Source organism: Sparus aurata, chromosome 4, assembly GCF_900880675.1.
Source record: "Sparus aurata chromosome 4, fSpaAur1.1, whole genome shotgun sequence".
Lineage (NCBI taxonomy): Eukaryota > Metazoa > Chordata > Actinopteri > Spariformes > Sparidae > Sparus > Sparus aurata.
Genome location: NC_044190.1, coordinates 14,631,556 through 14,659,375, shown reverse-complemented (window position 1 = coordinate 14,659,375; position 27,820 = coordinate 14,631,556). Strand labels below are relative to the sequence as shown.

Here is a 27,820-nt window from a genome sequence, read left to right as displayed (position 1 = left end):
AAGACACGTATGACCTCCTATTGTTCGGAGACATACTGTCCTTGGAGAATCAGAGGTGGCCTTATCAGGTTGCCATTCCATGTCTTAAAACCGTGAAAGTCTGACTTTTCTGTAAGAAAAGATGTCCAACTTCACGTCAGGCAAAGTCTGTTTTTCAATAAAATCATATCCAAATGTAATGAATTTAGTGTTATATTGTTAATGCACAGTATTCGTCACTCTCACACACACACACGTCTTTAATGACAAATCCATATTGAGTTGTCTGATAAATGCTCACAATTCCTGACCATGGGAATTTTTCTCTACAATCTGTCCAATATGGTGTCAACGCTGCATTAGCTACAGATATCTCGGGCCTCTAGAGGATAATTAGATTTTGGTGATAATTTTTCATCTACAGGACACCTGAAGTTATTAGGGGTTAGCGTTAGCTCACGTGTTTCTACTTTGTTTTGACTACTACCGGTAATAAATTGTTTCACATTGTAATTTTAGACATCTGTTCAACTTGAGTTGCAGATGTCTAAATAATTTCCTGTGTTTCAAAGTTTTTATGACGGCAAAATGTGACTCCATGCAGCAAAAGCTACAAGGTGAATTTGAATCGTGACCTCAGTTTGCCCGAGGTGTGCACTTCACCTGGTGAGCTACTCATCATCTTTACTGAATACCATGTTTCGGTGATCCAATCATATTATCCTACCTGATGAAGTCTGCATCACCAAAACAAATATATCACTGAAGCTAGCTCACCTGATAAAGTATATGCCACATGTTGGTTATGGGGTTAAGGTCTAGAGTTCAGATCCATGCTGTTGCTTTTGCTAGATGGAGTAACATTTTAATTGATATCAAGAATAATATAATTTTAAACCAAAAGAAGTTCTTTAGGCATTTGTATCTGAATGTGAACAGATCTAAAATTACATGGGATAGACTTTTTCTTTTCTTTGAAACCCTGCTGGATGTCACTTGGACATCAATTGTAAATATGCAAAGACGTCTGGAAAAGACACTTTTATTCTGGCTCTCCAGTGGAAGTGTTTTAAAGGTCGGGAAGGATGTTGAAACGACGTGTTTCGATCATGTCTCTACCAAGTAGGTAGTTTAGCCTTTTGGCATGCTGACATTTGCTTGCAGGCCTATCGCAGTAAACACAATACAACAAAAACAACAACAACGATAACTTAGGATGTGCTGTAGATGAAAAGTCTGTAGAATTATCCTCTAGACACCTTAAATGCATGTGGCAAAAGCTCCGACACCACATTTGATGGACGGTAGAGAAAGATTCCCATGTAAAGGACTCATCAAGAAAGCTCAAGATGGATTTTTAATTAAAGAGCTCAGTGTTTGAGAACTAGGAATACTGTGCATGAGGGTGTGATGTTGAGGATGAGTTATCACAGAAGTCTTTATAATGATCCTGTCCTTAAAAAACATTCTGGCTGCAGAACATCTGCATGTGAGCATCCTCATGGTGTTAGGATGTGCTCACCGTCTCACAGGGCTTCAGCACGGACGTGTTGTTTTAAAAAAGGGCCCCACAAAACCATTGTTCCCCCTGGACTCTTTGTGGTTGAGCAGCCACTGGCCCGCTATCCACGCAGCAATTAAAAGAGGAGAAACGCTCTTTTGTCGGGGTGGGGCAGCCACACTTTTGTTTTATAAAACACAACCCTGTTGGCTCAGGAACTCGGTATCAGACTGAAAAAGTAGGGCAACGGTCATGCACTTGCAGGAATTATGTCATCGAGTCCAGCCTCCCGTCAACCTTTCACCTACTTTCTCTCTCACTGACAGCCGGTGTTTGTGTTGACGCTGGCGAGGGGGACGAGGAGCCGACGGAAACATATCAGCGATTACAGGTAACGTCTGATAGCTGAAAACTTTTTATAGAAAATAAACGTAAAACTTAAAAAAACAAAACAATTAAAAAAATAAAAATAAAAAAAAAAGCTGCGGGACTGCGACTAGTAGCTTTTCTCTGTGTTGGCTTTGAAAGTGAGCGCAGGATGTAAACACGACGAGCAGAGACATGGCGGTGCGTTGTTAACGAGGAAGCTGACACGCCGGTTAGCTCAGTTTTCGCAAGCTAGCAGACCTTAGCGAGTGGAACTGTTGCCATGTGCGACGGAAGTGAACTACACCAGGCAACAGGAGGACCGGGTAGCTTTGGCTCACACGCTTCTTTCTTGTGTTCAGTGGTCATATGTTGTGAGCTAAAACAAACCCAGACCCCGCCGCTGCCGGTGATGTCACAGCCTGAATAAACCGTGTAGGTAGTTTAAGAAAACAAGAGAAAGTGGAGGCGCATGTCAGCCAGTAGCCTAGCTAAGCAAGTGGACGCCCAAAGTAAATCAAAGGCTACGTTCACACCGCAGGTCTTAATGCACAATTCCGATTTTTTGTTTGGCTGTTCACATTACCTCTTTAAATGCAGCCTGTCTACGGGTTGCTGTGTGAACAGCTCACGCTCCTGAAGTGACCCGCATGCGCAGTTGATCATTGATGACATCACGCCACAGCGGTGTTTACGGAAGCGAACATGGCAACGGCAACCGGTAACGTGGGACTGTATGGCTTAATGCTAAAAACAGTGTGTGGCAGCAGCCGGCAAATTTGTGAGCGGGTGATATCACGAAGGAGGAAGAGGAGAAAGAAAATTCATATTTTAATGATGGCTCTATGCGGAGCAATAGCGGCATCATCCGTACAGAGGAGTACTTGGATGCGGCGTCGGAGCCAGGAGTGGTGGGATCGGGATGTGGCTGGTTACACCGAGCAGGATCACTGCTGTCCTCCATGTTTGTTTTGATTATGTTCGTGGCTCCCGCTCGCTCCCGCCTGTGGCACACTTTTTTTTCAATCAACTTTATTTGTCATTCATTTACAAAACAGTGCAGAGCGGGTCAGAATGACATCAAAGTCGCATTAAATGCGACCTGGCTGTTCAGATTGCGGTCGCATTCAAAAAAATCCGATACGTATCCGATTCAGTACCACATTTAAATGTGGCCTGAATCTGATTGGAAAATGTCAGATTCAATGCGACTTGTGCTGTTCACACTGTCAAAAGCAAATCAGATATGGGTCACATATGAGCGAAAAAATCGGATTCAGGTCACTTGTAGCTGCAGTGTGAACGTAGCCAAAGAGGAAGAGAGAGCAGGTGCTGGATTAAAACACAACACAAAAAGCCTTTATGGTGTCAGTCACTGTTGTTGGCACTAATGAGAGCTGCACTGATTCATTTTTGTAGGGCTGCACAATTTATTGAAAGCACAATATGGCAAAGTGCAGTAAACAAGGCACAAGGTCAACTTGTTCGTCAGTTTTTAAACAAAAAAAAACTTCAAAAACTGATTAAAATGTCAGAGTCTAATTCCTGCTACATCTATTTATTGGAGTGTTGAGGATCAGGAGTCTCACAGCCCGGGGAAAGAAGTTGTTCTGTAGTCTGGTGGTACGGCAGCGGATACTTCTGTATCTTTTGCCAGTTGGCAGCAGGGTTAATGGGCTGTTGCTCCCTGCTGGCGTCTCGCTTCACCTATGATTTTGATGCTCTGTAGATGGGAACTAAAGCTGTGGAAATTTCTCGATTATAAGATGCATTGCGATGCAGACATGGAGGATTCTGCATTGATGCAGAGACGGAGCATAATCGAGAGGCTGCAGCTCATGTTGATTCTCGGGGCACATGTTGGATTTTATGACCAGATGGACGAGACCCGCACTGAGCATGACTTGTGCCTCAAACAATTACTAATCACGTTCGCCACTTTCACCTGAAGCTAACATCTTCAGCCATAAATAATAACTGTTACAGCAAGCCCAGCTAATCATCAAAGATCTAAGGAGGTGCTGTCAACTCTGGTGTCCAATTCTGAGAGAGGTGTGTGCAGCAGAGTCAACAGATGCTTATCTTAAAGCAGACATGTGTAAACAATACTATTGGACAACATGTACTATATACTACTACAAACATGCAAGGCACTGCAGATGTATTAATGTATTGAAAAGATGCAGCTTTTATTTTGTAGACTGCTGTAGTCTGATTATTGGAAGAACTTTCTGAATAAAATGGAGATTTAAATGATGAAAAGTAGCCACGTGCAGTAAATTTAGATCATATCCATTCCATTCCATAGGAATCCAAAATTCAAGCAAGCAAAAATGATCAGTCCTACAACCTTGAATCATATCACAATTGCAGCTTTGCCCAGATCTTACCAACACACTGTCAGCAGGCCAGGCTCAGAATAAACTACAGTCATAATTCCCAAAGCCCCCTGAAAAAGCTTGGAGACATTTTCAACTGTATCTGATGAGCTCGACATTGTGTAGGACCATGATTTTGATTCTTGGATTTGATGTAAAGTAAATTAGACTTAAGTTTTAAGCTGCAAAAAAATGTGCATAAGTGCATTATTTTTGCACCCTCACTCTGTCTCCTGATATACTCATGAAATACTACTACCTCATGGTGACATAAGTAAATTTAGCCTGGCGGGACACTCACTGTTGGTAACTTGTAAAATTTGGTCTATCATGCACACCTAGTTTTCAAACATTACAGCTGAAAGAGTGAAGTGTTCCTTTTTCTCTGTCTCCACAGAGTTGTTGGCCCTTGCGGATCTAGAGACATAGTTGCCTGGAGAGAACCATTCAGAATGTGGATGAGTACATTTTCACGTGTCGCCCTGCCTGCGCTGCAGAGGAGCACCTCTGCCATGGCCCGTCCGGCTCTAAGGGCTTGTAGCCGACCAGGACTACAGACTGCGGGTCAGGTGTCCTCTCGTCTGACCTCAGTGCAGCTTCGTGGGCAGCAGACATTGGGGTCAGCTTCCCTCCCTCTGGCTCGCCACTCAGTGAGGCATGCCAGGGCGCTGGATGAGGAGAGGATGATGGAGGTGGAGTGGGAGGATGGAGGCCAAAGTCTGTACCCATTCACATGGCTGAGAGACAACTGCCAGTGTCCACTGTGTACCCTGGAGTCAGCTCAGGCCCGGAAACTGTTGATGGCTGATCTTGATATCCACACAGGAGTCGACACTGTGGAGGTCATCAATGACAACAAGGTAGGCTGTTACTATCTGACTCCTGCTCTGAGGTTCACAAACTCCGCATGATCTATATTGACAAAAACAAAAGATGATTGAACTATTATTCAAAATGAATGGGGCTTTTCCATACACATTTACTGACCTGGCTTGACCTGGTTAGACTCAACACTGTTCCAAAACAACAGGGGAATTGCTTGATGTGTCTTTAACTAATAATCCGCTTCTCTTGAGTAGTGGTCAATTGAGCGACTGAGAGTAGCAAGCTAAACACGTTTATTTATTTATTTCCTTCAAATTCTTCACAATAAAGGTCCACAGGTATTACTTATCCAGAAGCTTTTATTATGAAGCAGCAAAATCAGGAAATATTATACGACTTCCAGCTGAAAGCGAACATGATGGAACAGTTGAATAAAGCAGATAACTGAAAGTATGAACAGGGATGCAGGAAAAAAAAAAAACTAGAGATTCAGATAGAAGCTGGAAAAGTACTGAGAGCACAGAACATTTGAAAAACACCTGTCTCTCTGGTATCTTGCACATACATGGGTCTTGCAATTGCAGCCTGTGTGGCCAAACGTGCCAGTGAAAAAGCCCCATAAACGTCTTGATTTGTACATTTACAGAGCCTACATCCTGGATCAGCATTAACTTTCTTTAATACTGTAGTTGGGTTCAGTTTTAAAATTCCCCTGGATGGTAATAATGGACATTTTGGGTGTATTAATTTTCATGTTCACTTACCGTTACTCTTGTAATACTAAAAGTTCTAAAAACCCTTAATTTCATTCCACAATATCACTACCTAGTCGGACATTATTATTGTTATATGGTGATATATAGTATGATACTTTCAAGAAACGTTTTTTTTTTCTTTTATTACTTTTTTTCTTTTCTTTTATTTCTTTGCATTTTTATAAACAACACAACTTGTACTCTACTTTGGTATCATGAACATTGTTTATCAACAGAATTTACACTTTGCTGATTGTTTGAGAGCAACTGCCTGGTGATAAACTGTGAGGTAAAAGACGATCTCATTTTGGCAGAGGCGCACGTTCAGCCTGACCTTTAAGTCCTCCAAAGAAACCACCTGCGTCCCTCAGCTCACAAAGGTGGTTTGGCCCCTCGAGTAGGACACAGATATAAACAGATTGCTTTGACGTGACAGTGTTGCCAAGCTACCTTGTGCCATTTGCTTTTGCTGATAGAAAGCAAATTCAATAAGTTTCCTGTATTGTTTTTTTTTGTTTCCTGTGCAGAGATTTTTGAGAGGAGCTTATCAGCGTGAGCGTTTATTGCGAATACCACAAAAATAATTTCATCCTTGCCTCTGGCTATAGAAAAAGATTAGAGGACACACAAAATCCTCCGTGAGTGGTTTGAAAAAGCAGATGGTATACATTGGAAATCCTTATTTGAAAAGGAATAAAAGCTTTTCCTTCTGAGTTTTATGAATCAAAGGGCATATTTTTAAGGGGCTGATGACTGTTGTTTCTGAGAAAATCTACATTTTTTAAAATGTATTTTTTGTTTTTTTATTATATCCATTATTGGTTGTCACTTACTCTGAACTTGAAAGAGAGATGGTGCACTTTCATTTGATGGCTCATAATAACAAAATATTTAGAGGTGGAAACATGGAGAAAAAAAAAGGAGATAAAATGTATCGGCCAGTTTTAGGGATCAATAAGCCTTTTGTCTCTCCACAGGTGTCCATTGTGTGGCCAAACCAACACACCAGTGTGTTTGATGCAGAGTGGTTAAAGAAACGCTGTTTCTCTCCCGCTGCCAGACAGGCAATGCAGGAAGAACTTTTCCTCAACAGTAAGTCCACCTTTTATGGTCAAAATCTCATTTTCTACATTTGTCTTTAATATATATAGGCTTTTGTTGAAAGTGTTTTCGAGAGGTGATTCTTTTTCCCATGATGAGGCTGAGGTGCTGTTGTCTTGTGTTATAGACAGGTGTTTGTATTTGTTTGTCAACCTCATTGATATCATTAGGGAAGCCCAAATAACAGAAACACCTCTCAGTATAATAGAATTCAGTTTAACTGCACTACCAAACTACAGCTTCCAAAGTGAATCAAAACCCTCCCTGAGACATTTCCAATTGAACAATAAAACCTTCACAAATGGAGAATTTATTACAGGACTGTTGTGGTGAACTGCATTAGTTTTAATTCAGGGTACTTGAAAATGAATTCCAATGGTCACTTTATTGTGTGTCAGAGGCTTTTTATGCAGAGCCTTTCTGATGTACTTGAAGATAAAATGTGCTCATCTCCCCCACATGTATAAAGTGAATGCATGCACAAATGAAGTCATTGTGTTAGTGAAAAAAAAATATTTTTATGCACATGCTTGTGTATATATACATAGTTCATACAAACTGCTGTAATGAAAGGCCAGTACTGACTGAACTGACTGCTGTGCTCACTTTCTAATTGATTACCCTGTGGTTGATGTTTAAAGAGATGTATTTTAAAGAAGGCCACAAATCACAACACAGCTGTCCTAAAGAATTAACAGCATGAACAAAACACTCATTAATTACTGCATTTTCAAAGCTGTTTCTGCAAACAGATATTTGTCGGCTTGCCCAGCAGTGAGTGTTACCTGTTTGTACATGACAAACAGTCAGACGCGATGAAGCTCTTCTTGGATGACAGTTTCCACACTGTGACCACATTTACTGTGAATTATGACAAAATACATCAGGATCTCATTTTCATATTTTCCCTGTAACCACAATGGAGAGCGTACTTGTACATTCCAGCATGACATTTAATGTCTGTTTAAAAGTTGGGATAAAAAAGAAAACTGCAAGTGCTTCTGCTTTAGCAGTGCTACAGATAAACAGTAATTTCAGTATTCAATTGTGTGTTTTGATGTCTCGTTCTTTGCTTCCTATTTCCCATTATTGGTTCATGAAAGAGAGGGTCAACAGAGTACTCAGCTGAAATTTAATTTCACCCTGACATAAGTGTAAAATGACTAAAAGTGAAATCTGTGATTTATGCACTCCAAAGGTTTTTGGACTTTTTTCAATCATCATTTCTCGAGTTCTCTATCTTTTAAAATACATTTTAAACTGATTTTGCAGATGATGAAGTACATAAAAATTGTCTTAATTATATGTATTTAATGCTTGATGTGGGAACAGCAGGAATTTAGAGGTATTGAACAAAAGGAATAATATACAGCTGCTCTCTGGTGTGTGTGTGTGTGTGTGTGTGTGTGTGTGTGCGTGTGTGTGTGTGTGTGTGTGTGTGTGTGTGTGTGTGTGGCTGTTATAATACAAATTAGTGGACTTTCTCCGCTAACCAATCCTGAAGAAAAAAAGATGCCCCTGATTTAAACTCTTCTTACCACACTATTTTTTTTTTCTCTGTAACATAACAGGGTTGTTAAGGAAGTAGGTTTTTCTACAGACTGGAAAGAGAAGTCATTTTACAGTACATTTACAATGGCCCAATACACTTTACAGCCTGCCAGACAGCAGAGGAGAAAGTTTAGCTATGGAACAAGGTAGCGGCGTTTCAGAGGAGCGGGGGATGGACTGAAGTCGGTTTGTGTACACACACGTGGTCCTGAAGGACCCACAGGGCTCAGCGGCTCCTGCTCTGTTCCACACTGATTAAGGTCGTGTGTGTGTGGTGTTGCAGAGCTCCTCCATTCATGTTGAAGTGTAAACAGATCCCCCTCATAGCAATTTACAGACAGATAGGCTTTTTTGTAGTGGAGATACTTTTCAGCCGTTCACAGCACAGAGCCAGGAGCGCTCCTGGAAGACACTGCTAAGCTCATACACAAAAATACAATACAAGATGACGTGCATACACACACACACTCTGGGTTTAATTATTTCCTCATGAGCGCCAGCCTGAAATTCTTTTGCACCAGAAAAAATCTGGAAAGGTATGGTTCACCTCCGAGTATTTTGCTCACATTGTCACTCCTAACTACTCCATGACGTTAACTCACTGAAGCGTAGTCCACAGTTTGAATTTCTGTTTCCTTTTTCATGCAGTGCACCTAGATTTTACAGGCCCATGTTTGCCTGTTAAAGTGTTCTCAACAGTGAAAGTTAAGAACACCCGGGACACCGTGAGGTCAATATGAAAATTGGAGCTCTGGGGATATTATTCAGCCTGTACTATACCTCCTGTTCTTATGTCTGAAGTAATGTTTTTTTCTTCTGCTTTTACCGTTTCTATGGAGTTGTGCAACTCAAACCGCAGTATGTAGTTCAGCAGCAGCAGTTATTATTAGAGGGAGAAGTCGTATCATTCAAGGACACTTAGAAATAACACCTTCTAACATGTTTAGTTTACAGTCTTAAAAAAGGAAAACAACTAAAACGTGTTCAATTCGTGTAGCACTGCAACGATTAATCGTCTAGTTGTCTACTTTTAAATAAATCGCCACAAGTAATTTGATCAGTATGAATATTTTTTGAATTATAAAAAAAATATTTTATGATTCAGGCTTTTTCAATTTTGTGACCAAAACAGCACACTTGAGGACGTCATCTTTGGCTTTAGGAAACACTGATCGAAATTTTCTCCCATTTTCTGACTAACAACAAATTGTCTAGTCTAGAGAATAAAAAAAAATCATTACATGCAGCCCTTAATTTGTGTTTATAACACATCATAGAATATGGCAATATAGGCAACTTGATTACTATTAACTATCATTCCCAGACAGTTAATCTTCCTGTTAATGACTCTCCATGCATCATAACTGTTCTGTCAGTTCCTCAGGTAAAACTTTATTTTCAAATGTCGACTGTAGCATATTGGAGGCACATGTGATTTATCAGCATCACCAGTTTATTGTCCTTGAACATCTACTCCAGACAGAACTGAACCGAGGCACAGAACGTCTGCATGTGAAACATGCTAAGGTGGCGGACTCTCTGAAAAGCTGACGTCTGTATAAATGTGAGCCTCATTCAGACCCCCTTCTGTCCCTGCCATATGGAAAACCGATTTAGAGTGAGGGTCAAGAGAAAGAAAAGATCTGCATGTTCTTACCAAACACAAGCACGCCGTTGTCAGTATTTCCTTCCCTGGGAACGAACAAATCCCTGAGCCTGTAGGCATGTGTAACCAGGAATTTGAACGCAAACTGCCTGGTGTCCAACCCCGAGGAGTTAACACAGACATTTTCTCGCAACATTTCTTGATATCCCAATATACTGTTATTGTTAGGACTCTATATTTTAGTTTTTTACTGTGTTTTATGGTCAGCTTGGGAATTTTACCATGTTTGTTACGCATTTGCTTTCTTTGTGGTCCACTGCGTAGTTTGCAGCTTTCGTCAAAAATGTTACCAACTCGTATCTGCTGTAGGGTTTGCTGTATCTGCAAGAATCAAAACAAGTGTTACATGTCATTCACAGATTCAAACTTTGGTATTCACACGTGCCATTTTTTCGCTGGCCTGTGCACTTTGAGCCTTTCACGTCACTTGGAGGAGAGTGATGATGTCAAATTGCTCTCGGGAACACCAAAAGCTTATGTCACTCACAGCCTTATCAGCAGTGACTCTTCCTTTCACCGATAAATCTGTCAGTGATTTACTCAAACGGCTGCCAGATGCTTTTAATATTTGAACCATGTCATCGGCTCAGGCCTCCCATTTTGCGCTTGTCATGTTTGTTTAGTCGAGGTAGGAATCATGACTAATTTCATGTCACTGGTATTTAAAAGTCGGATGTGAAACAGGTTAAATGGATCTTTTCAAAATGTAAAAATATGCCCAACCACATGCTTCCCTTACCGTTTTCACTCACACGTATTCAGCAACTTACACTGGTAGTTTGTAAAAGGAGTCTCGTCTTTCCCAGATGCCTTTAGGAGCATTTGCTCATTCAGAAAACAGTTTTATATTGCTCACCCTCAACATAGCCTAATAGCATGTCATTTTTTAGTCATTTGCTTTGATCACTCAGATTAGGTGTGTTAAGTTGTGCTAATTGAAATAAGTGCCACTGAAGAGTTTAAAGATTTTCTCCCCCTTTAATATAATGATTGTAATTAATAGAGAAAAGATTATTTTAGTCTCAGTCATTGTGATTGTTTGCTTGACACTTGCATTGATCAATACTGCTGCGATCGAACAATCAATCAGCAAAACTGGACCTGCACCATATAAGCACCTAGAACCATGTTTTTGTTGTTTCTACATCGTTGATTCTTGAGGAATTTTACAATCCATTTGACATAAAACAACACAGTTCTGCCATATGACGCCAAAAGGTAATACTATGTACTTAGATATTTAAAATGACTACTTATACCAGAACACATTTGAAAAATACAAAACCTTCAATTTAGTCATCACTGTGCTCACCATGGTTTCAGTTTGCTGTAAATGGTCACTTTTTATGGCCCTTTCGACATTTCGAAGTAAAAGCTCACACTATAAAGCTATTCACTACACGGTAAAATGCACTGCAAGTATTTAAAAGATAAGGAGACATAGAAAGGAGTCTACTGGACAAATTTAGTGAAATTTATTGTTTTTCTCAAGAGTGTGATTGACAGGAAATGATGACACTAAAGGTGCGATGAGATTTCTCTTACTGTAGCAGCTGTCCCTGCTATATCCTCCTCTCGCCTGCCAGAAAACGTCCCTAGTTAGAGTCACAGAGCTGTGAACAATGTCTAACCTCAAGCTGTAGATTGAGTGTCAAAAATTCCCTGGCACCTTACCACATCTTTACCTCGACTTTCTGGTCTTAACCAGTCTTTCTGCCACATTATGAAAATCTCTGTGAAGCTTTCAAAAGTCTGAGAAAGGCCGTGGAAAATATTCCCAGGCAGTGTGAACTTTTTTATTAGGCTATAGTGGCAATGTTCGTGGTGCTTGTAAATACTTTTCGATACCAATACAGTCAGACGATCTTTAGCAGGCTTGACTTGGGTAATGCATCTATCTCGTCAAGTGAAAATGCCGTAAATCTGTTAAAGTTGATCTGCTGCCTGGGTGCTCAGTAGGACCAGAAGGAAAGCAAATATTAGACCAGTTTTAAGGGCTGTGATCTTGTTGCTTGGTTTGTTTTACAGATTTTACTAAAAGTCTTTGGAGAAAATAATTTTTTAACAAGCCTCTAAATTGTTTTGAATTGCAAGAAGAAAAAGGCAATTTGTGCACCAGCTTTAAGCTCTCAGGCAGCTGTTAAGCTAAAATTATAGTCTCTATATCCACATTGCCTATAAGGTCACAAGGATCTTGTGCTTTACTCTCAGTTGATGTCCATGTGCTGACCAAAGTGTATACCATTGGACACGTGTTAGCACATCTATGGCGACATACGTTTTAGCCCGACTTTTTGAGTTATTACCATAACTCTCTTTCATTTTTGATACTAATGTGCAATTTTTTAACACTTTTTATATGAGCTTAATTTAAAAATCTATGGGCCTATTGATTATTTTCATTATGTATATATAATTCTTCTGATTATTTTCATCTTTAATGGTTTAGTCTATGGAATGTCAAAGCTTTGTGAAAATGCGTTTACAATTTTCCATAGCCCACCAGTCCAAAACCCAAAGACTCTTCATTTCCTTTCATAACTGAGAAAGAAAAGCAGCTAATCCTCACATTGAAGAAGCTGGAACCAGCAAATACAATTTTATTATTTATTGATTGAAATGAACCTATTGTTGTAGCTCAACAGCACATACCCATATAGATGTAGGTGCTATGGAGGTTGTCTTTGGCGTTCATTGTCAGTAGTTTGCTGTACGTCTTGTGTCATTGTGGCTTTACTTGTGCTCTCATTTCCTCTTTAAAAAACCCACAGTTTACATCAATTAGTGTTCCATCTGAGTTGGACAGTTACAGTAAACTTCCCGACCAACTGGTCCGAGGCGCCTCTAAACGGACTCAGCTGAGTTTGGACTTTCCTCCATTAAGTCGACTGACTGATTCTATAACTCAGCCAAGTAGCAGCTGATTTGTCATTTCCCTGTCTGGCTGGTGTTTCCTTTGCCATCTGGTCTGAATTTGGGCTTCGATGTCATCACTTGTCAGTTGATAGAAAGGCTCCTGGAAACATAGCTGTGGAGGTCTATCCACGGAAAAACTTTTCCAAACCTGACCGTCACTTCTCAGGCCGTTTCACAGCTTCAGCAGAACTCACACTCAAACACGTGCTTACATACACGTGTTCATGCAATGATGTCAACCTGAGAAGAATTTGAGGTAACTGAATTGTTAACAGTGACTTGAGTGTTTTCATTTGTCAAAATAAGCTTTTGTTATTCTGCTGTGGGCTGTGATGGACCGCTGAGGGTTTAAGCAACACAGATTTGTCAAAAACACTGCTGGTCAGCCAAATCTCCCACATTTAAGATGTCTCCTTCAAAAGAAGTTGTGGTTCCTTTTTTAGCTAATTTCACTAATTTTCACCCACACACAGTTTATTTATTCACTGTGTATTCCTGTAATTCCTTCACGGATCTATTATATTTAGGTTAAATCCCTTTGCTTTGTCATCCCGTTTGAAATGTTAACACCTTTACATCAGACTGCATGGAAAGCTTGGTGATTATAATGATTGGATTTTTCATTTTACTGCCAACCAAACCTCCTGCTTGGCACTTAAAATAATACCGAAAGCATTGAGCATAAGTTGGCAAAAAAAAAGGACGTAATTTGACAAATTACCACAGGATTCATTTGAATTTTGTGAGCCTGAACTTGCTGATGGAGAAAAGAGTTGAGTTTGGATTCATGTTTGGACGGTCTGCTGCTCTCCGGTGAGGAAACACTGCTCGCTCTGTCTCCTCCAAACTGGGAATGCAGAGGTTGGCTGCGCTGTCTTCCAGGCGTGTTTCATAGATAAAGGTGTGTTTGTCCAATTAGTGCAGGGTGGTGTGTGTTTCATGGAGTTCCACTGAAGTACAGACACACATTATATAGACTGTGAAAACTCAAACATGCAGGCTAATTATTGACTGGAATATAACTGGAGACACAGTTTCTTTTTTTATTTTCAAATGTCTGGATTCGTGGTCTGGTAGGAAAAGGATTATTTTGAAACTTTCAAAAAAAGTTCAACCCTAATGAAGGCCTACAGACACTAGAGAAGTAAAGCTTTGCCACTTTGTTTATGTACTTCAATACAGTACGTCAAAGAAGAAACAAAAAATCTTGAAATAAAGATTTTTGGCAAATGCTTTTTTTTTAAGCTGTGAAAGACAAAACAAATATGGTTCTGTTCCTCTTAAACAACCAAAAACTGAGTTACTTGGAGTTGTCATCCTTATTTGATAATAACTAATGAATACACGTGCTGGCAGTGTGGATGTGTAATGGGTGCTATGTCTTTTCAAAACACTTATCATTAATCATTCAGCAGATCTTGTACTTGCAGCAGTTTACAAGCTGAGTTGGGGGTGAAAACCTGTTTCAAATTAGAGCTGGTCTGTTTTCACTTACCCATCAATTAACAGAGATGGGACGATGTCAATGATTTATTACTCGCTGTGATTGAAGAGAGAGTCCGTCAAATCATACTTTATTCTGTGATTTATTGTAAAGCTTTATTGGAGCCTCCAAAATCATAGAAGCTTCCCTCTTTTGCACTGATGTTGAAATACGCAAAAATATGCAGTTTTGAAAAATATTTCAAAAGAGCAATACTCAGTGAAAACAACTGCTGGTGAAGTATTTTCGAGATCATTGTCTTGAATTGTTCCAGAGTGGTGAGAGCGTCGATCTTGATAATGTAAAGTAAAAGGTACTTGTTGAAAATGTTCCCTTAGAAATTACAGAAATAATATCAGCAGACCTTAATTTAATGAATCAAAAGTATTTTTTAATGCAGGACAAGTGGCTCTCAGTGGGTGTTTATAGTGAGTGATTTTGCCGCTATAGTTGACGGAGACGCTATTTTATATATTCATGTCTTACTGTTTTACTGTTTGGCTGTTGAATGTATGAAAATGCATCAGATTTAATATGATCACCATGTTTTTTGTTTGTTTTTTTTTCTATAAAATCCCTGATTTGTTATAGTGGAGTAAATAGTACAGTATTTTCCAATGATTTGTAGTAGAGTAGAAGTATAAAATGGCGTGAAATCAAAACCTAGACATTATTACTTTAGTAAATGTGCTTGGTTACAGTCCCCCACTGGCTTTATTAATACTGACATATCACTGAGATCGAATAAATGGGATATTTGGGGATCAAACTGCAGATCAAATGAGGCAATCTTATTTCATTTGATTTCAATAAAATCTCTAAAACGTTCTTTTAGTACGAACAACAGCTCGATTCTAATCTATCAGGCTTATTCTTTCTAAAAAAGGTTTGTTTGTGCCCATCTGGTTCCGAGCCCTCCGCTGTGCATTCCACAGACGGCCCATTGAAGTGAGCTGATCTGAGCTCTGTGATAAAACTTAAGCAAGTCAAAACAAAAGCTCTGCGGATAACTGCAGTGATTCAAACAGAGCTTTGAAGGCGCTCCCAGCTGCAGAGGAGAGTGACGCAGCCCTCTGAGCTTAAACAGAGCACAGTGAGGGGAGAGCCAAACTGCCATGAGCTGCCTGACAGCCACAGGAGCCGCGGCTTCAGGTTTCCTCATCTGGAAAAGCCACTGTAGCAGACCACGACCGAGGGGGGAAACAGGAGAGGGGATTATGCACATATACTATCTTGTCAGACTGTCAGTGTCTGGCGGTGTCCCTTCAAGCAGATGCTAGCACAGTCCTTCCTGTGAGAACTGCCGTGACTTTACGCAAATTAACAAATAAAGTTAAGCCTGCAGTTACTGATTTGTTTGGGCCACTTGGGGGCAGCAGAAACCATCTGCAAACACAACATTAACATAAAATCATCTTGGTAAAATTAGCAAACAGCTTCCTATTTTCACATTCAGCAGCTACAGAGGAACATTATCATTCGTTTGAAGCCACCTTGTTAATATAAGTCCAATAATGGCTCTCTTTTAGCTTTAATCTCTCCCGACTTCTGAGGGAAAAAAAATGTTTCACCATCTAGTTCTATTTCAAATCTATGGCTTGGTGCTGAGCATGTTATTCACAGTGGTTTCTCAGAACTTGTTAGATGAAAACAACGACCTTTCGCTGGCAAAAACAATGCTATACCCCGTTTTATACAGAGATAACTCAATACCACCACAACAGACTCTTTTTTTTTTTTACACAGCCTTTGTTTGTTTTTACATCCAACCAAACAATGACAGCATAATGCCACCCTAGTGTGTGATTGTCAGATAGCATGCTGGCATACTGCAAGCAAACGAGGCGCAGGACGTGTAACAGAACAGCGACAGCAATCAAATGTTTAACGTGTGTGTTGGACAGCGCTGTCTAAACAATGGCATAAGCAGGGTAAAGGTTTCCGGCCAAACAACACCTTCTTCCAAGGTGTACGGAGGAGGGAAAAACACTGAAGAGGTGGCAGAACACAGCACTATCAGTCCTTCACCACTCCTGTTACATGCCGGCTCGTCTCGTCCTCTGCAGGGAGGGTTAAAGGAGACACTTTAGGATGGACTGTGCTGGTTCAGGGTCAGATACATAACATGTCATAAAATTGTCACACTCCTCTTTCGTCCTGCCGGCTCACTGGTTCACTGTTTTTACACGCAAGTCTACTCGCCGCTGTTACGGCTCACACGTGAAGAAACAACAACGCTCCATTCTGCCTTTGTATCTTTATTATTCAGAACAGTGAGGAGGAATAAAGGTGCAACTGTCCCACCATGAACATTGACGCTGTGTAAAATGGGCTTATGAGAGCACTGAGAGGGAACCAAAACAGTGAAGTTGCGTACCAGACAAGTAAATACGGAGATAGTATCTCATCACTGGATTACATATATTTTGACACTTGTGAAATAACTATAAGAAGCATTTGAAGACAGACAAAACGTCCAATCAAATGTAACATGATGAAGCACAATTGAAAGGTTACCTGTTTAAAACATGGTTGAATAGATGCAATCAATCACAGTCGGAACATTAAAGGGACAGTGTGTAATATATCAAGTATTTAGCGCCATCTAGCTGTGAGGTTCTACATTGCAACACTCCTTTGCTCACCCCTCCCGTTCTGAAGTCGTTGGAGACGTTCCGGAAGCTACGGTGGCCCTGATGGACAAGAAACTCATTTTCAAAATATGGACTCTTTCCCAACAGCGTCGAGTATTTCTACTGATTCAAGTAATGAGGTAAAGATGTAGTTAGTTATTGTTATTGTTTGTGACGAGCGCTTTCGCTGAGCTCCCTCTCAGTTCCGCAGTCAAGCTGGCTCTGAGCGAAAACGCGTTTAGCCTTACTACGTAGTACCACGTAGTGCTTTGTGTCCCTCTCGGCAGTCCATAGTTTTTTTAAAACCGGAAAGACATGGCGGCCTCCATAGAGCTTGCCCGTGCTATGTATATTCGGATAGGTAATTCTTCGCTCAGGCGGATAAGTCAGATTGTTGGCAGAGGTAATTGTACACCAATGAGGACTTACTTATGAACGAAGACGTTGATTTGAGTTAATAAATGACTTAAATCGTTACACACTGTCCCTTTAAAGCAACGGAAAAGACGACAAAACACCAAGGACGCCTTACATTCATATCACCTGATATGAAATCATGTCTTGTATAACCTTTTTTCTAAAAAGTAACCAATAACTGTGGCCGTCACATAACTGCAGGTGAGTAGGACGTTTTATTCTCAGTCTCAGATATGGTAGAGTAGAAGTACGGGGGAAAATTAGTGGAGTAAAGCACAATTTCTTCAAAACTGCACTTGAGTCATTTCTAAATAAATGTAATTTTCTACAATTGAAGCTCTGTTTGTTCGCTCCAGATTTTTATCCCCAGCAGTTCTGGTGAAAAGGTCCTTTTTGTTCTTAAATCGGTGGCCACTGTGAGCTGACAGGAGACTTAAAAAAAAGTACTTCCCTGTGATCCCTCACAGCTCAGATTTGTGATTAGCCTTCCTCGGTTAAAAACAAGCACATGTTAGGAGCTCATTACACGATGAGAAGGCAGATATTCTTGCAAAGTTCTCATCTTTTGCTCGACCCAGCCGCCACAGTGTGAAGTCGCTCAGCGGTGAGCGTGTTCAAAATGAGATTGGAGCTGAGCTGCAGCCAGGACTGCACAGCTGATGTTTGTGCACACTGCGACCAGTGCTGTGGCCTCTTGGTCACAGTTGACACTTTTTAACCGCAGAGCTGAAACACTGCGGTGCATGTAGAAGACACCCAGGTCCAGTTTCACAAGAGTAATTGTAACATTTAGGCTTGACCTTTGCCCCAATTTCTCATTCTCTGCCCTTGTCTCCCTCCGCCCTCTGGACAAGTTTTAACAAGCAGGGGGTTTCTGACCCTTTGAACTGTGCGGCCAGAAGCTGATCATTTGTGACAACAGCCTGGAGGGAGGTCTGCGAGTCACGATGATCACTGCGTTTCTGACTGATGTTGCAACTGTGCGTGCTTTGTGCCTCACTGCCTTCCTCACTGAAATTCCTCATCACCAGCTAATGTCTGTCTGTTGCAACTGTAAATCTTTATGGCCTTCAAAGTGAACAGTCACATTGTCTTTTAATGTTGTCAACACTTTAGAGGATGATAAATTATGCATGAAGCTCGCCCTGCTGTGTGTCCGTCTCCTGCAGGCTGCAGCCTTGTAATCTGTTTGTGATGCAGCCGCTCGGAAAAAGTTGTTTTGACGTCGTTGGGTGCTGAAAAGAGACGCTAGAAGGAGCCACAAACATCAGACAGGTACACAATCTCCTCAGCTAAACCCTACTTCTCCTCCTCCTCCTGCAAATGTACTTAGCAGCTGTTTCTGTGGAAGTCACTGGAGAGAGGCTGCATGGAAAAAGGAGTCGAGCCAGCTGGGTGGAGAGCTGTGGGAGGATTTTTTCCACTTCTGTCTGTCTGACAGAGACAGAAAAAGAAAAAAAAAAAAAAATCAGCCTAAGCGAGCAATTCATCTTGGAAGTGTGCACACCATCGCATGCAGTGGCGAGCTGCAACATTTTCAAATCAAGGTCAATAATTAAGTTGCGCATTAGAAGTTTCCTCTCTGCAACAACCTAGACGTAAAACCTGCCGTGCTGCGAGCCACTTTTAGGATTACTGTCAAACTTTAGTCGTATTTTCAACCTGAAAAATTGAAACTACAAATTGATAATGTGTTTTATTCAGTGGAGTGTGTTCATGCTGTGTTTTTGATTGGATTGCCTTGGCCCGCAGCACACCAGACATCACTTTGCACGGATTATTCAACATTCTATACGCTATCTCGGAAAAGGAAACATGTCCTGAAGGGAGCAATGTGTGTTGACGGAAAGTATAAAGGAATGTGTGTGCGCTATAGCTCAACGCTGCTGCACACCTGGATTGTTCTGGCCCATTTTCATAGGTGGAGCCGCACAATCAGATAATGTCGACGCAGGTGTCTTCAGCGAAAACATGAATTATCTTTGTTAATGCAATTGTGAACGGTGCCCATCTGTGGCTATTATTTGTGCCTGTGGCAAAAACCTGCCTCCACAAAGCAGTTGTGGAGATTTCTTTACACGGCATGGAGTGAATGTGCAATAAAGACAGAACATGCTAAGTCTCACTCCTCAAGAAGCTAACGCAGGTTTAGACAAAGGCGAAGAGAGCAGGAGTGAGGGAGAAAAAAATAAATGTGAGGTCTGATAAAGTTGCTATGATACGGACCTGTTGTGTTTTTGTTGTGCAGCGTTTTGTTCAACAGAGCAGCTTCAGGAAAGGACAAAGACTGTCGGCTTGAAAAAGCTTCATGTCTGTGCATAACGGGCACGGCTTATTTCTTGTCAGACAAACAAAAGCCAAAAAGGAACAACCGCATGTATGTAAATGGCAACTCTTCCATGTCCTCTTTCTCACTTCAGAGCGTTATTATTGGGACTCCAAGCTCCGCATCCCCACGGCCGACTACCAGGAAGTCCTCTGTGACGATAAGGCGGCGCTGGCCTGGCTCCTGGCCCTGCGTCGCGTTGGCATCGTCTACCTGAAGGGGGCGCCAGCAGAGCAAGGCCAAGTGGCCAAACTGGCTGAGAGGATTGGCTATCTCAGGCTGACATTCTACGGGTAAGACTCTGTGACGTCCATCCTTTTCTCTGCAGTCATCCTCAGCCAAGCCACTGTTTAATAATCGGACTCCCCACTAAACCTTGAGCTGCTGAATTTTCCACTGATCATATTTTAGCTGGAGCACTGCCCAGGGACTGTTATGAGTAAGAATTGAATAGAAAGACCTTTATTTACATCCCTTTTCCAGTGAATCAGAAAAAAAAAAAAAATCAGCTTTGATGTTTTGATGAAAGAAGCGCTCAGATTCTCACCTTACAACATTAATGTTTAGAGAAACGTCTCCATGAGTCAATTATCTGTTACTTTGATTCATTTTGGTTCCATGGAAACGATGAGAGTGTCTGTTTGTCGTTCATCACTCTGACTTACTGCCGTGCTGATTATTTCAGGACAGAGGCGAGGAAAACAACCTTAAAGCATTCCAGCTTTTTTTTTTTTTTTTATTTTAAGCTAGAGGAATTACCTGGTGCACTCAGTCAGAACAGAGGTTTGGAGCGTAAAGCTGTTCCACTGCCAGCGGATGAGCTCATATTGCCGCAAGTAAAGAGACTGCAGACTAATGCTGAAGGCCTGCCATCAGAGAAACTCGACTGTTTTACGAGTCGGGCATCCAAACGAGGCATGCAAACAGAACATGGAAGATAACTTTCCCTCATTAGACCTCTATTCCTGCTGCATCTCAATGAAGTATCTACTTCAGAGGCTGCAGTCGACGCATTCTTGTGAAGCTGCCCAGTTTCCCTCAGGGATCCCTGCAAAGTTCATCTCATCTCTGCCTTTTTCTCCACGCAACCTAATTGTTGCTGCTTATCTTCTAAAGCCAAAGTTAAATTATTAACGCAGAGTTTATTAATGAATGTTATCTTCGTCCTCAGGCACACATGGCAGGTCCAGGACAAGTACATGGCCAACAATGTAGCCTACACATCAGGACGGCTGAGTCTCCACACAGACTACCCCGCGTTACACTTTGCACCTGGAGTGAGTAAAATCTGATTTCTACGGTCTATTGAGTGGAAGTAAACTGTGCTAAACAGATATGGTATCACTTATGAATTTATGTGCAGCTTTTATAAGTTTGTTTTAACTACCGGCATTCAGTTTTTATGTCATCAGAGTTGTAAAATGAGCATTTGTGCGGCGTGTGTGTGTGTGTGTGTGTGTGTGTGTGTGTTAGGTTCAGTTTCTGCACTGCATCAAGCAGGCTGTGGAAGGAGGGGAGAGCGAGGTGGTGGATGGCTTCCACATGGCCGAGCAGCTACAGAGAGAAGACCCCGAGGCCTTCAGGACACTCTCCTCGCTCCGTGTCGACTTCACCGACACCGGGGTGGACTACTGCGACTTCATGCTGCAGTCCAAGAAATGCATCATCGAGTAAGTGGAGACGGACGGCCAGATCAGATGAATTTTGTATTATTACACACACTAATCATCAGCTCTTTGTGTGAAGTAGACTCAGATTTAAAAAGAAATTGAAATGACATGCATGTCAAAAAGATGCAGTGACACATCTGAGCGCTGTGACTGTGTGTATGATTTGAAGTGAGACACTGCCATCTACTGTTCAGAAATATGAAGTTCAAATATAGTTGTCACGGCCTCCAGAATCATGTGGAACGTCTTCACTGAAGAGTGTTACAGCTGCACAATAGTATTTATTGTTTTGGAATGAAATATTTCACAGCCACATTTGTTGGGCTCTAACTTTTCTATAAAATGTGAGAAAATGGTGAAAAATGGTGAAAAAATGTCCTGCTTTGTTCACAAAATCACAAGATATGCAGTTAACTATCAGAGAGGAGTAAAGAAACCAGAAAACAATGTCTTTAAGAGGCTGGAAGCAGAGAACTGTAACTTCTTTAGAAATATACTCAATCTGAGTATCGTTGGCAATTAATTTATCTAAAAATCAAACAATGCATGGATTAATTATTGCAGCTTTACACTGTTAAGTGTAATCTGTCCACATACTTTTGTCTTCTTAATCGATTGAATCTACTATACTTTACTAACTGATGAATCCTCAAGCCCAGAAGATGTCACAAAATAGAGAAAAATGTCCGAGCCCGAGGTGATGTGAACAAAGTGCTTGTAAACAATAGTCCATTTATCAGTTACGTTACTGAAGGATAAATTATCTGCTTCAGTTTTGATGATCATTTTTTATTTCTTTGTAAAAAATGTGTTGGAATGTAAATATTTGATAGATTTTAATAGTGTTTTATTATACTAAAGTAAAGTTTGAACTGTTGGTAGGATAAAAAAAATCAGAAGAGCACCAGCTTTGGATCATATTTCCATGATAAATTTCATAAACCAGAATCACTGTATGAACCCCGTTAGTGAGATTGGCTCATTTGCTTAATATGTGACGTACATGATTATTGAATTAATCAATTCTCTTTGTCGTTCGTCCCAGCGTTGATGCCGAGGGTCGAGTCGAGAGGATAAACTACAACAACGCCACCAGAGAATCTTTGCTGGACTGCCCCTTACATCAGGTCCAGCCCTTCTACAAAGCACTGAAGGCCTACGTGGACATCATGAACCGACCCGAGAACGTGGTGACCTACAGAATGGAGCCAGGTCAGTGTGAACCTCTCCAAACCGATGAAACATGGATGAAAAGTAAAAAAATAGAATGGGAGCAGAAATGGTAAACCGTCGGTGACGCTGGTAGTAAACAGAGCACGAAACTGAACGGCGCTGTTCATCATCATTGTCCTCATCAATGTCACGATGACATCAGAGGCCAGTGTCCTCTCAGTCGCTGTAGACAAAATGAAATTACCCCAGACCGATGTAACCCTCTCTGTATAATCACTGCTCTGCAAAAGAGTCTGCAGCATCAAGTGACAGAGACAGAGTAATGATATTGTTCGAGACACTAAGGACATCAGAGTGTAGCAGGATGGAGCCATTAGTAGGGAGACGGCGTTGAGACAGCGGCACGCAGAGTTCAAGCCTCCGTGTTAGAAAGCATCCATCCTGATGACGCGTCCTTGAGGCTGTTTAAAGGATTCAGTATGCCACAAGCAAACATGTCGGTACGTGTCATCCAACCATGTCTGAAGGCTGAAGGGTTTAAATCTGCCTCACTCAAAAGGTGAAGCGAAGAGCCTGTGCTCACAGAGAGGGATGAGACATGATGACGTCACCAGGCGCTCAACCTGAAGAGCAATTTTCCGGTGGTGGCTTAGCAACTGTAACTAGGCAAGGACCGAGGTATTCTGTCCACATGTTGAAGATGTGCGCATGAGGTCGCAGTGAGTGGGAAGTGTGGGCATTTATTGAAGAAAAAGAAGTGTAACAGGTTGTTTATCTGCTGAAGTGTTTACTCGCTCGTCTCTAATAGAGTGGTGTAGCGATGATGTGTTATTGTAGGCCTGGCTCCGTTGGCAAGAGGTCTTATAGGATTTATTAATTTGATTTTGGATTATTGCAGAAAAAATGCTCTGTGGCAAACACAAGTTTATGATAAATGCGCATTTTGTTCAGCAAAATAATCTTGTGAAGCGCAAGTTAAATCGCTAGAAGTAAAAAGCTAACGTGAGGCTATAAACAGACTACATTGAGGTTGCATGACTTAAACATCACCACCACTAATTATCTAACTGCACAATGACACACACATTTTCAGTAAACTGATCAATGTACAAGTTGTAATGTTACAGTTAGAGTAGATTGTAACTGAAATGGGACTAGTGAGGAGATGAGTCTCAGTGTTCACTGTGATGATGTTTAATGTCCCTGAAAATGTCTGTTGTCTCATTTAGCCACTTGTTAGCATCCGGCACATAAGGGCTTTTTAATAAAACTTATTTTAATCATAGAATAAAACGTGTAAATATCTTAAGCCTGTGGTAACACCGTTCTTATTTAACTGAAAACCCATCCAAAGAACTTTATTGACGTAACGATGAAGGAACCAGATGTGCAAAAATGCTAATTTCCTGGTTTTAGGACTACAAACTACACCTTTCTATTAGCAGCTCTCTTCTGCTCTTTATTTGATCTGGCAACTCCAGCCAACATTGGTTAAGATTGCTTTAAGTTCCAGTTACCCTCATTCTCTTGCCACATTAAAGTGACAACACACTGTTACAAAATATGAATCGAATATCAGCCAAACTGGGTTATGTTAGAGTAAAATACCTGATGAGTATCTGATTTTATTATGTTTTTCCTTTTTATATACAAACCACCGTTTTTGCCCGGGACACGCAGCTGTAGCTTTGGTCTTTCATCATAATATTATGTATAAAACCATCAAGTTCATATCTTAGAACCCTGTTATGAGATTCTAGTCTTATGAAGTAGCAGAAAATGGAAATATTCAGGTAAAGTACCTCAAAATTATACAGTTAAATACCATCACATGCTATTATTATATTTTGACAAAAAAAAATGTTATGGAACTGAATCTGTTCCAAATATCAGTCTCCTCGATGACCAGTAATGAGTAACAGTATATAAACACATCAGTCAATCCTTGATCCTAATTTTCTACCAACTCTTGTATCTAACATTAGCTAAATAGCTAGCTAGCTTCAGCTGATGAGACCTGCCAGTAACAGTTGTCATTTCACTCCTAACCTCTGACCTGAGTGTAGGCAAATGGGAGAACTGAAAGTCCTTGTGGAGAGAGAATCAAATTAAAGGTGCAATATGTAAGAACTGGCCATCTGTCAAATTCAGACTCCACACAAAAAAGAGGCAACATATCACCAGTAACTGCTTACTGCTGCTAACCTTAGCTGCCGTTAACTAGGTAGCTCAGTTAGCTGTGGAGCTAGCAGTTGGGACTGGAAACTCAAGGACCAGGGGAGTGTTGGTGTTTACTCTGCTAGCACAGGAGCTTTGACTTGGACAGATTGGTGCTAGCTGGTTAGCATGCTAACTTAAGTAGAAATCTCTGCATCACATTCTGTTGATAAGTTTAGCTAATTTCTGAACATTTACAGCTAAAGTTCTTCCTTATTGTCCCTTCAAATGTAGCTGAGATCCTTAAGTCTGATCTGTGGGTGTTGATTTATTTCAGGCGACTTGGTGACCTTTGATAACTGGCGTCTGCTGCACGGCCGCAGGAGCTACATTAGCAGGCCGGACATGCTGCGACACCTGGAGGGCGCCTACCTGGACTGGGATGAAGTCATGTCTCGCCTCCGGATACTCCGCAGTTCGGTCCAGGAGAAAGTATGAGCTCTGGAAATGGCCACATTTTAACCGGTTGCTTTACAGCCTGATGTTAGGTGGCTGGGAACTATGAGTTAAGCTAAATGTTGCTCTTGAAAAACGATCTGTGATGAGGGCAAAGTGCAAAGATATTGAAATATCTCACGACATGTCAAGAGCTAAATCTCCGACCCTGAAGCAGCCAAGCATAAATATTACATGAACAATGCAAAGATTAAGAAAAACACCTTGGTTTAAGATTCAAAGGTGTTGTTTGGATCAGTCATGTTTGATGAGTGTCAAATGAGTTTTTCTATGCTTACGCTGAAGAGGTTTTCTATATTTTCCTGGGTACTCCACATTATTATGATATTGTGCAATTTATATATGTTGTCTAAACTGATTTACCGCGGTTCTCCTTTCAAAAGACCCCCTGGCTGTTTCTGGAATCACTCCCTATTCAATCTTTATTTCACTTTATTTACTGACCACCATTTTCTATTCATTGAGTGGAGAACTAGAGGGATTTTAGACTCAGCCCAGGTGTAAATTGTGCTATAATCCTTACATCTCAGTTTTCGTGCTTACCATCTACTACATTATCTTGCTACCTCTACTTTTAAATCCTGTGCCTACATAAAGGATGTGATGTCCTTGAGCTTTCCTTCAGTCGCAGTCCGAATTCAACATTGCCTTAAGCCTCAGAACATGAGACGTAGCAGCATGAAGTAACTGTTATTTTGTTAAACTGACCCTTTAAATCAATAGTGATATGTTCATGTTCATTTATTTATGAAATCACAGAAAGCTGAGATACTGCAAACAGTTGCTGTCCACTGAAAAACAAGTATTTTCAAGATTTAGTGCATTTAAAAAGGAGAAATGTATAAGATATGGCCAGAACTCTACTTTAAAACTTAATGCTACCCTAACATGGTCAGACTGTAAAGAAACAGCACTGTTGACGATAAGTCAAAGATGCTGCGTTGCAAAAAAAAAAACAACTTTTTATCTTCTGAATTCAAGTTTCTCTCTCTTACTAAACTAAGATATTCAGCTCTGTTTTTTTTTTTGACATAATTCAAAGATAATTAGGTAACGCTAGCTTTCTAAAGCCAAGGATAGCTGGCAAAGAGAAGAGCAGCAGCTGCCCCATCCCCTGAAAAAGGGAAGCCTCACAAGACTTTCTGGGGAGCTACCCTCAAATTCTGGCCATATTCTACTGAGTACACCTTTACATCTTCAAATAAAAGAAAAACTTAAGGACCGAGTATTCTGTTTAGACATTACTTCTCCTATAATTAAACCATTTAAGATCATCTGAATAATGAATCATCATAAAATTGAAAAACGGCCTGTTAAATCTTGGCTAATAGAAATGTGATATTTAAAAAAAGAAAAACATTTTTGAGGACTGCAACAATTTGCTTTTAAAACTCCTGCTGTTCCTGAATATGATCGGTGACTAGATTTTTGTTAATAGTGTAAAAATAATTGAAAAATCTTATTCTAAAAGCTGAACTTTAAAATGTCCTGTTTATGTACTTGGGCATCCAAGATCCCAAACTATCTGCATTGCTGAGGATTATGTGTAGAAGAGTCTTCATCTTGATCTGAAGCTACAAAACTTTCCCTGAAGCTCAGTCTTTTTTTTATGTGACTTAAAGATAATATGGACGTACTTTCTGTAGCAGAAACTGTCTGACCAGGTATTCAGACATGCTCACCGGTGGAAGGTGTGATTGATAGTTCCTCCTTAAACCTTTGCAGTTTGTATATTTCATAATGAGCCTTTTTTTCTATTTACTCCAGTCTTAAAAAGGGCCAGTTACTGCTATAATCAAAAATGGTCCCTTAAAAGACATACTGCTTCTTGTGTTTTTCAAATGTACTTTAAACAATTTTTTGGGCCCTTTTAGCACCACAAGCTGAGAGCCATCTAGTTCCATTATATGTAATGTCTCCATAAGTGGCAACTCACACCCCAACAATCTAAACGAATAAAGCCCTGTGTCCACATAGCATTTCTTTTTTTTTCAGTTGTTCCCACTGGAGCGCGAGCATCTCAGAACAGTCTTTCTTCTGAGCGCTCCACCTGTTTTGTGTAGACGCTCCGAGTTGAAAACTTCTCAGGAAGGCGCTGGTGACGTCACCAATGCTCTTTTTACTAGGCGACTGTATTCTCCATATTTTTGACTTTTCTGCCTGTAAAAAAAAAAAACAGGCATGGGCCTTAAGTGGCACAACAGGTATGAGGGAAAAAATTTATTTTTTGATTTATGGGTTAACTGTCCCTTTAATGGTTGTTCTGTGGTTTGAGAAAAACTCAGGCTTTTACCAAAATGCATTTTCTTTTTTTTTCTTTTAAACAAAGGTTTCAACTTGATTAAATAAATCTTCAAAGTGCCACAGTGCTGTCTTCCATTTGTTTACTCATTCAAATTTCAATGTT

At 40.6% G+C, this 27,820-nt stretch overlaps 1 protein-coding gene across 5 annotated transcripts in view; it reads left to right on the top strand.

Annotated features, from left to right (window-relative positions):
• Nucleotides 1-27,727, top strand: part of bbox1 (butyrobetaine (gamma), 2-oxoglutarate dioxygenase (gamma-butyrobetaine hydroxylase) 1) — a 28,682-nt gene extending 955 nt beyond the window's left edge. The window contains exons 2-9 of one of the 5 annotated variants that reach the window (XM_030414265.1): nucleotides 1,807-1,871; nucleotides 4,622-5,084; nucleotides 6,782-6,896; nucleotides 19,992-20,190; nucleotides 21,069-21,174; nucleotides 21,371-21,567; nucleotides 22,613-22,779; nucleotides 25,235-27,727. In XM_030414265.1, coding sequence (XP_030270125.1) covers nucleotides 4,677-5,084; nucleotides 6,782-6,896; nucleotides 19,992-20,190; nucleotides 21,069-21,174; nucleotides 21,371-21,567; nucleotides 22,613-22,779; nucleotides 25,235-25,395 — 1,353 coding nt within the window. In that variant the 5' untranslated portion in view covers nucleotides 1,807-1,871; nucleotides 4,622-4,676 and the 3' untranslated portion in view covers nucleotides 25,396-27,727. Of the gene's footprint in view, nucleotides 1-1,806; nucleotides 1,872-2,187; nucleotides 2,282-2,544; nucleotides 2,568-3,782; nucleotides 3,899-4,621; nucleotides 5,085-6,781; nucleotides 6,897-19,991; nucleotides 20,191-21,068; nucleotides 21,175-21,370; nucleotides 21,568-22,612; nucleotides 22,780-25,234 lie in introns of those variants that run through there. The other 4 variants (XM_030414269.1, XM_030414268.1, XM_030414266.1 and 1 more) reach the window with 4 other exon arrangements.
• The last annotated feature ends 93 nt before the right edge of the window (nucleotides 27,728-27,820 follow it).